We start from the raw sequence: 9,556 nt of genomic DNA on the forward strand, positions 1-9,556 counted from the left end.
AAAATTTAATCCTGGTTTCACATGGTTTATATAATATAAGGAACGTTGCACAGTGCCTAAGACTTTTACACAGTACTGTGTGTGTGTGTGTGTGTGTGTGTGCATACACAATACTGTGCAGAAGTATGTATATACACTGCTTGTAATGATGAGTAAAAAGGGTTATGCTGAAGGGGAAAAAAGGTTCTGTTAAAATGTTTAATGTGCTAAAAAGTGACCAAGTAGTTGGTAAATAAATTCAAATGAAATTGTAAAATTTCATAAAATAAAACATGTTTTATGACTATTTTGAGGTGATTTAGCTATACAGGGTCAAAACTGACCCAAAAACCTCAATGATTTAGGAACGTAATAGGAGGGTTACAATAAATTGCTGCAGTGGATGGATTATCTTGTTTTCACAAGATAGTGTTAGCATGCTAGCTAAAACACAGAGCAATATACACAAAAGTGCAAATAGTCACACCAGATGACTCATTCTCGCTCGTTTAACTGACTTTTAATTAAAAATTTAAGAAAGAAAGAAAGAAAGAAAGAAAGAAAGAAAGAAAAGTAAAAAAAAAAACCTCTTGTTGGTTACGAGCTGACAATCAATATCTAAAGTTATCAAGTTAATCAAGGAAATCAAGATGTACACAATCAAAATGACCAAGTATAATATGTTTGTCTCATTTGTTTAACTGGGTTCTCTTTATCTACTTTTAGGACTTGTGTGAAAATCTAATGATGTTTTAGGTCATATTTATGCAGAAATAGAGAAAATTCTAAAGGGTTCACAAACTTTCAAGCACCACTATGTCCAAAACATTGGGGCACACCTTGAGTGACGGGCACAGTGGATGATGTAAGTATGCCTAAAGTGACAAACCAAGTTCTGTTGGAAAGCTGTGACCTAAACCATTCTAGGTCAATGCTGTTTTTTTCTTCACTTTGACTAGAAAGAACAAATAATTATACTGGAATATCATTTTCAATTTGTTAAACTAATTTTAACTGAAGGTAAGTGGCAGTTACCCCCAAAGTACTGACTTTACATAATGTGTCTAGCTTAAACTGAATTTCTACAGGGGACAGAAGATGTTCTCAATATATCTACAGTGTCTATATGTAAAGCAGACTTAAGGTGGTATGGGCATGCAGGAACAGCACATGTTCAGAATCACGAGATGGGATTATTTTGCATTTCATGTTCTGCGATACTTATGTGTACTCTGTGAACTTTATTTTACCTTGAAGCTTCATAGCAATTATTATCAGCTCATTTTGATACACAGGGTGGGTCACACAAAGTGAGCCAGATAAAGATGTCATTGTTTGATCATTTGCCCAGATTATTTGCCTTAATTTTACGCATGATTTTAAACTAGGGCTATAAATACATCCAAAACCAAAATAAATTTCAGAGGAACCTGGTTCAGATTAGAAGAATCGAAGAACACAGCTGGGAACAACAGGTCTCATATATACATTAGTAGCTCTATCTGTCTGTTTATCTTTGTTTATATGAATATAATTTTTTTTTGTCCATAAATGTTGAGAAAAATATGCTTCTTTCATCAGGAGGATACTCATCAAAATAATTCATAAATACATCTTAATAATACTGTGTTTTTCTTGACAGCCATGGAGCCCAAAATCATTCAGATGGCAGCCCTGGGAAGGGCCCTGTATCCTGGCATGCTGTACGACTGCCGCAGTGATTCTTTTATTCCCGGTAAACCTCTCATTTATAGTGTAATTACGTAGATTATAATATTTATTATCCATGCTAAAGCAATAACAATTTTATTCACATTCATGCTTTTTTTGAAAACGTGCAGGAGTTTATGATTAGAATGCTATATTCAAAGTAGGAACGTGTAAATAAAAAGATCAAGAGAGAAGAATAAAATTTGGGAAAAAAGATTTTGTTGTTGTTGTTGTTGTTGGCATTAAAGTGAAATGCGCAAGCACAAGGATGCTTACTAGCAAGCTTGTTGCTGATATGGTTAAATGATTTCAGTAAAAGCTTCCTTCATATTAGCTACATAATCTTAGCTGTATGATGGTTTTAGTGTCTGCAAAAATCTCATTTAGTCATTGAAGAAGGTTTAAGTAAGCTTGCAATGGCAATTTCCATCGGTCAGACTGGCAATTGGTCCCTTTAAATGTATTCATTTCTAGGTAAATGTTTAGTTAATCTATAAGATCAAGTTGATCCAAAGAGAATACTTTTTCACTCAATAGTTTTTTAAAAAACGTATTTATTCGATATTGTTAAGCAGGTATATTTTACCTATAGGAATTAAGTTTCAACAATGAAAAATGTGTAATAGTCTTTATTATCGTATTGGGTAATGCTGTTAGAAAATCAACAGTGACAAGTGATTAGACGGAACACAAGACTAGTAGAATCTATTATACTTTATACACTTGCATTTTGGCACAAAGAGACACAGATGCGTTAGACGAGATAGAGGTGGGAAAGAAAGTAATTGGATTTTTAAATATACACAGAAAATATTGATCAGTGGCTTCCAGAAAGTTTAATGAGGGTGCAGGGTGCTTGTATTATATAATAAGGTTTAAGTGCTACTCATCACTGCTAAAAGTAGCATATTATGGAATAACTGTAAAACAAAATTACATCAGTGGTTATTGTGAGTCATTTTCATATTCAATATTTAACTAAATCATCTAAACCTAGACACTAGGACTTTAGACTGCATGATACAAGATCAGAATCCAGCATGACTCATGTCTAGTTTCAGATTTTTTATGCTGCAATATCACATTTATGCATATAGAATATTTTTTGAGAAGTAATAATTAATTTGTGATACATCTGTCATTTCTCATCACTCTCTTGTTTCAGGTGTTACTTTATGGGACAAGCAAGCTTTAAGTAATGGTCTTGATGTGCATGACCAGACTAAAACATATGTCAATCTTGCTGCCTCTGATAGTGTCAGTGAAAAGGCCAACCTCCTAGATGTGAGCGCTTCCCTTAAAGCTAGTTTCTTAGGGGGGTTGGTGGAGGTTGGAGGATCAGCCAAGTATCTGACTGATACCACATCCTCAACACGTCAGTGCAGAGTTACTATGCAGTACAGCCAGACAACAAAATTTGAACAACTCACTATGAAGGAGCTTGGCAATATCACCTATCCACAAGTATTTGAACAGAAAACAGCCACTCATGTAGTTACAGCTGTATTGTATGGAGCTTCTGCTTTCATGGTATTTGATTATACAAGTGCAGAAAATGAGAACAAACAGGTTGTTGAAGGAAGCCTTTATGCAGCGGTCAAGAAGATCCCTACCATTTCCATCGAGGGGCAAGCGTCCCTACAGATGAGTGAATCTGAAAAGAACTTAGCTGAGAATATGAACGTCACCTTCTATGGTGATTATGAGCTTGAAGAAAACCCCACCACATACACTGAGGCTCTGAGGGCATGCAAGAGGTTGCCCAGTCTGCTGAAGGAAAGAGGCAGCAAAGGTGTACCAGTGACTGTATGGCTGTATCCTCTCACACTTTTGGATCGTAGAGCTGCTAAATTGGTGAGAGAAATCAGCATGAGCCTGGTGTCTAAAACAGAAAATTTGTTGGAGGAGCTCAGTGAAGTGCAGAGAAGATGCAATGATTTGATCAAAAACCCAATTACATTGGATTTCCCTGACATAAAAGACAAGTTGCTATGGTTTAAAGACTTAGTATGTGATTATAAGATATCATTCCAGAAGGCACTGGTCAGTGTTTTACCAGGTATTCGGAGTGGGGAACTGGAAAACAAGGCATTGGGAGGCATCCTGACCAAACATTACTCATCACCCTTCACAGATAACAGCCTGAACAAATGGCTAGACAACATTAGGACTGAATTAAATATTCTGAATTCTTATACCAGTGGGCTGAAGGATATAACAGTTGTGACATCAGCAGGGTTACTTAATTCAATCCTCTTTGATCCTGATGTTGATGTGGTGGTTTGCTTGTCATTCACATCTTTAAATAATGAAGACTCCTACCTAGCAGGTTTACAAGACTTTGTGGATTCCGAAGGGCAAAACACTTCATCAGTTCAAGTAACACAGCCTTGGTTTGCTTCTTTTGACATTTCTGAAAAGATGAGGAAGAATCTTTCTCTCTTTACAAGATTTTCAGATATCAGTAAAAATGAGAAGAGAATGAAGTTCCTAATTGTTTCCATCCATGACCCCAGCAATCCAGGAACCTCCATCCGACTTTATCAGAATGGCCTTCTGAAAAACGCTGCATTCCAGCCTGTATCCAAACCTTCTCCACCCACAGTAGATACCAGTGCTGGGCAAGTCACCCTAAAGCTTTCAAAATCTCCAACTGGAGAGACAATTCAGTTTAGAGTTGAATACAGGATGACACCACCAACTGATTCAGCAGATGATGATGAGGCATGGACCATCACCAAAACTTCAGATGCACAGCCCAGATTCATAGTGACTGGACTAAAGGCAGCAGACAAATACTGGGTCCGATACAGAGCTGTTGGTGTTGTGGGCATGAGTGAAGCCAGCAATTCTGTCCCCTTCACCTTTCAAGGGAAGATTGATTTCACAGTGGATCCATGGGTCAGTTAAGATTACATCAGATTTCTAATTATTCCTGTTCATGCAATCATATGGGTTTATAGCTATATGGAAAATTTGATAAAAATGTAGCTTTTGGTAAATTAATAAATTCCCATATTTTGTTTATTTTTTGAGATATAAGAATAAATCAAATGATTAATAGTTATGCATGTCAGTCATGTGTAAACATATATTTTAATTTATTAATGTAGCACATAATTTTATTTCTCACAGGACCTCTCCATGCCTTCCCTCTGGAATAACCTCAGGACTAAACTAATGACCAGCAAGGGCATGTCACGATGGTCTGCCTCTACTATCGAATCAGAGGTTACAGATATTGTCGAAAATCCTGTAAGTAGCAACAGTTCAAAATCATTATAAATAAACTGAATAACAAAGTTATTAAAATTAACTTAAACAAAATAGTAATAATAATAATAATAAAAATAATCTCATGTAGGTAGCATAGTGGTGCAGGTGTTTAACACTGTCACTTCACAGCAAGAAGGTTCTGGGGTCAAACCTGGCAGTCAACTAGGGTCTGTCTAGTCGACAAGTTGACTATTTGCATCTTCATGCCTCTGTGGGTTTCCTCTTGGTGCTCAGGTTTCCTCCCACAGTCCAACCACATGCAGATTAAGTCAACTGGCTAGTCTAAATTGCCCGTGAGTGTGAGTGGTTGTTTGTCTCTGTGTTAGCCCTGTGATAGATTGGCGACCTACCAATCTATCACGCATGCCTCTCATCTGAAGTCAGCTGAGATTGGCTCCAGTTCCCCCCGCAACCCTAACAGATAAGTGGTATGGAGTATGGAGTGAACTATGTTTCTAAAGTCAGAACAGACTGTGAGTTTTACACGTGCATTTTAGATTTTAACTCTAAATTTAAGAATGAAGAAGAAGAAGGCTTTATTTGTCACATGCACATCTAAGCACAGTGAAATTCATCCTCTGCATTTAACCCATCTGAAGCAGTGAACACACGCATGCACACACATAAGTGAGCAATAAGCACACACACATACCCAGAGCAGTGGGCAGCGATGCTACAGCACCTGGGCAGCAGTTGGGGGTTAGGGGCCTTGCTCAAGGGCACTTCAGCCCAAGGCTGCCCCCATGTTAACCTAACCGCATGTCAGAATTATGTGCAAAGAGGTCCAGTTCAGGAAAAGAAAAATCTATGAAACTTTGAAATTGTTATTGACTGCACTTTATTGAATTTGGAAAGCAGAATTTGTAGAAATTATGTCACCTCAGTTAATTTAGTATTGTTTGGTTTAGATAAACATGATATGACAATTTGATGTGTACTACATGCTTATACTCACCACAGAAAAGGCACTACGGCGGCCCAGTTTCTAGAAGGTTGAAACCCGGAATGGCTGTGTACACACAAGGGGTTGTTTTGCCCAACGCAAAATCGTATGTATTCATGCTACTGACCACACGACATACAATTTTCAGTAATGGAAACATTGATCTAATAAAAGTCAAGGATCATATTGACTTTTGTCAGAATTTTGCCAGAATGTAGTTTTGTATTTTGTATGAATTTGAGTTTGAGCTGAAGTTTTTATTCTGTTCACAGGTTTGAAATAGCTCTTACACAGGTGACAAAAGAAGGTTACAATACTGTTTTTCACATGTACTGTCACATTGCTGAGAAGTATGTGGCCTATAACACCTGCAAGAATAACACCTGGCATAGCGTAGAACGCATACCAGGGTGTCCCCTTTCTGAACGATCATCATTTGATGTTTTTTTGGTGATCACATCAGAAGGCTATGAGGTATGGAGATTAAAATAGTAAGTGGATGCACACAAGGTACATCTTAATGTAAATATGTTTATAAAAATGACATCTATTCTTTTCAGGTACAATTAAATGGGCAGAGGCATCACTTCTTCAAACACCGCATGCCAGTGGAGAACGTGAGTAATTTTGGCAGTTATGGAGACATCCAACTAACCATCTTTGGTATTGTCCCGGTAAGTGATACTGTATACTCGAGCACTTTGATTATGTGGGATTTTTTTTCTTTTCAAATGCTTCCATAAGTATCATTAATATTTTTTAATTTGTTTGTTCTTTCCAGAACTGGAACACATCTACCTTTGCTACGGAACTAAACATATCTGGCGTCTCACGCACAAAGTATTCTGACATTCAGTCTGATGTGCCACATCCAGTCTGCAACCCTGTGAGTCACTTTTATATATATATATATATATATATATATATATATATATATATATATATATATATATATATATATATATACAGATTCATGTCATTTAAAAAATTACTGAATACATTTAACATTGGCATGTTAATAATAATAATAATAATAATAATAATAATAATAATAATAATAATAATAATAATGGAGATTTATCATGGAATAAACCAACAATACTTTTGACCACAACAGCAAACAATGTATTCTGGCAAAATCCCAGTAGCCTTGAGACCTGGTGTGGCTTTGTTCTTCCAAGGGGTTTTTCCTTCAGATGGTGATAAGTATGCTGACTGTATTTTCATTGCTTGACGGTTTGAATGAACAAAACCAATATGTAATGGATTACTTCAGTTTTTTTCAGTACAATCTGGTGCAGTCACTAAAATGTTACAGTACTTTCTTGCAGCATTTCCATAAATTTGCAGACTGGGGTGGAGAGTGGTTATGACATTGCTCTACACATCAGCCTCCGTTTGCCCAGTACTATAGTTCTGAACACCTGCAACAATGGGGTGTGGCAAAAGGAAGAATATATTCAAAGTAACCCATTTGTCAAAGGAGGAGCCTTTGATATTTTCATCATTACTAAACCAGAAGGCTATGAGGTATGATATTATGGGAAATTAAATGAGAGGGTCAAGACTTTAAGCAAATGGATTAATGGTGGTTATATTTTATTTCTTCAGGTGGTCGTGAATGGCCTGGAAATCTACACGTTCGAACACCGTATACCAGTGGAGAAAGTGAATTCAATTCGGCTGGGTTTGGTCTTCATTAACAAGCTTGCAGTTATTGAAGTAAGTCATTTTGGTATGATGATGGGGGAAAATAATCATTATTAAAATATGTTTGTATAACAACAACAATAATAATAGTAGGAACAAGTGTTGCCAGACAAAACAAACCTTGCCCGGTAGAATATGAAGGAAGATATCGCGAAAAAACTATTTTGACCTTTTTGGTGACCTTGACCTTGAGTTTGACCTTGTGCGTGAACATATTTTGGCCAATAAACATGGTTCTGATTCTGATTCTCATTCACACACCATACTGCTCTCAGCCAATCAGAGCACATCTGAATGAATATGAAGGAAGATATTGCGGAAAAACGATTTTGACGTTTTTGGTGACCTTGACCGGATCACCCTCAAAATGTTGGAGGTTCTATTTGAGACCAATAGCCATATATCCTGAAAGTTTCATGAAGATTGGTCCAGCTGTTTTCCCGTAATATCATTAACAAAGAAACAAACAAAGAAACCCCACCGAAAACAATACCTCATCCCCTGGTGGACTCCGTCCCGGGCGAGGGAATAATAATAATTCACTGTCTGGCTGGAACAATTTTAAGCATTTGTCTATCCATTAGAAAGAAAAAAAGAACTTGACAAGTTTCTTATTTATTCCACACACACACGCATCATTGGTCTTTTTTAGAATGAGAAAATGTCTAGGCGGCACGGTGGTGTAGTGGTTAGCGCTGTCACCTCACAGCAAGAAGGTCCGGGTTCGAGCCCCGTGGCCGGCGAGGGCCGTTTGCATGTTCTCCCCGTGTCTGCGTGGGTTTCCTCCGGGTGCTCCGGTTTCCCCCACAGCCTAAAGACATGCAGGTTAGGTTAACTGGTGACTCTAAATTGACCATAGGTGTGAATGTGAGTGTGAATGGTTGTGTCTATGTGTCAGTCCTGTGATGACCTGGCGACTTGTCCAGGGTGAACCCCGCCTTTCACCCGTAGTCAGCTGGGATAGGCTCCAGCTTGCCTGCGACCCTGTAGGACAGGATAAAGCGGCTAGAGATAATGAGATGAGATGAGAAAATGTCTAATATTGAGTTACCTACAACCTTTACACATTATTTACTTTGGCAAACTCCTCCATTATCAGGACATGATTCTGTAAATCGAACCTTAATAAAATCAAAGTGCATAACTAAATCATAATGTTTTATCTTCATGTCACAAACTAATATGCTTTTCAGTTCTCTTGCCTAACAGCAAAGTAAAGACATGTTTCTTTTTTTTTTTTTCCTCCCAGGCATATGATGTTAATATAAAAGCCATCAATCCTGCCAGTGTTTGAGGCCTCCAGATCACCACTGAAGCACTGACTACATTTTAAGAGCTTATGTTCTCTTGCTCTGTGCTCAAGCATATAAGAATTCATGGACAGATCATGGATATGATTTGTCTTTCTGCATTCTTATACATTTCTTTTCCTTTTACTCTAAGACATTAACACACTATAAATTCTGTGCTAGAGTTTTCCAGTGCTATTGTACCTTTTATTAGACATAATACCGCTGATTTGTATTAGTCTACATGTATACACTGCGAAAAATGATCTCTTGTTGAGAGAAAATATCTTTAATATGGGTGAATTTATCTATTATTTCTTATTAGAAGTTTACTAGAACTCAAATATAAGATTATTTAGCTTACTTTGAGACGTTTTTAATAATTTCAAGCCTTAAATTTTCTTATTCTGTTGGCAGATAATTTTGCTCATTTTAAGCATTCAATTCTAGAAAGAAGCAAAATTATCTGCCAATAGAATAAGAAAATTTAAGGCTTGAAATTAGTAAAAACGTCTCAAAGTAAGCTAAATAATCTTATCTTTGAGTTCTAGTAAACTTCTAATAAGAAATAATAGATAAATTCACCCATATTAAAGATATTTTCTCTCAACAAGAGATCATTTTTTGCAGTGTAGAGACAGCTTTGCAG

The 9,556-nt window shown here is 36.9% G+C and overlaps 1 protein-coding gene across 1 annotated transcript; it reads left to right on the forward strand.

The window, feature by feature from the left end:
• The first annotated feature begins 1,401 nt into the window (after positions 1–1,401).
• LOC132866278 (verrucotoxin subunit beta-like) lies at positions 1,402–9,199 on the forward strand. The gene is made up of 12 exons (XM_060898967.1): positions 1,402–1,454; positions 1,622–1,714; positions 2,855–4,590; positions 4,825–4,944; positions 5,926–6,014; positions 6,181–6,382; positions 6,469–6,582; positions 6,690–6,794; positions 7,026–7,114; positions 7,240–7,438; positions 7,520–7,630; positions 8,868–9,199. Exons 2-12 carry the CDS (start codon positions 1,624–1,626, stop codon positions 8,910–8,912), a joined length of 2,901 nt encoding a protein of 966 aa, XP_060754950.1. The 5' UTR covers positions 1,402–1,454; positions 1,622–1,623; the 3' UTR covers positions 8,913–9,199.
• Positions 9,200–9,556: the final 357 nt, after the last annotated feature.

The sequence above is a fragment of the Neoarius graeffei genome, chromosome 18, assembly GCF_027579695.1.
Source record: "Neoarius graeffei isolate fNeoGra1 chromosome 18, fNeoGra1.pri, whole genome shotgun sequence".
Lineage (NCBI taxonomy): Eukaryota > Metazoa > Chordata > Actinopteri > Siluriformes > Ariidae > Neoarius > Neoarius graeffei.

Coding starts and splice junctions, on each gene's coding strand:
- LOC132866278 (XM_060898967.1), top strand. CDS start 1,624: ATGGAGCCCAAAATCATTCAGATGGCAGCCCTGGGAAGGGCCCTGTAT. Junction 4,945..5,925: donor CAGATATTGTCGAAAATCCT/GTAAGTAGCAAC, acceptor TACTCACCACAG/AAAAGGCACTACGGCGGCCC. Junction 6,795..7,025: donor CACATCCAGTCTGCAACCCT/GTGAGTCACTTT, acceptor TGACCACAACAG/CAAACAATGTATTCTGGCAA.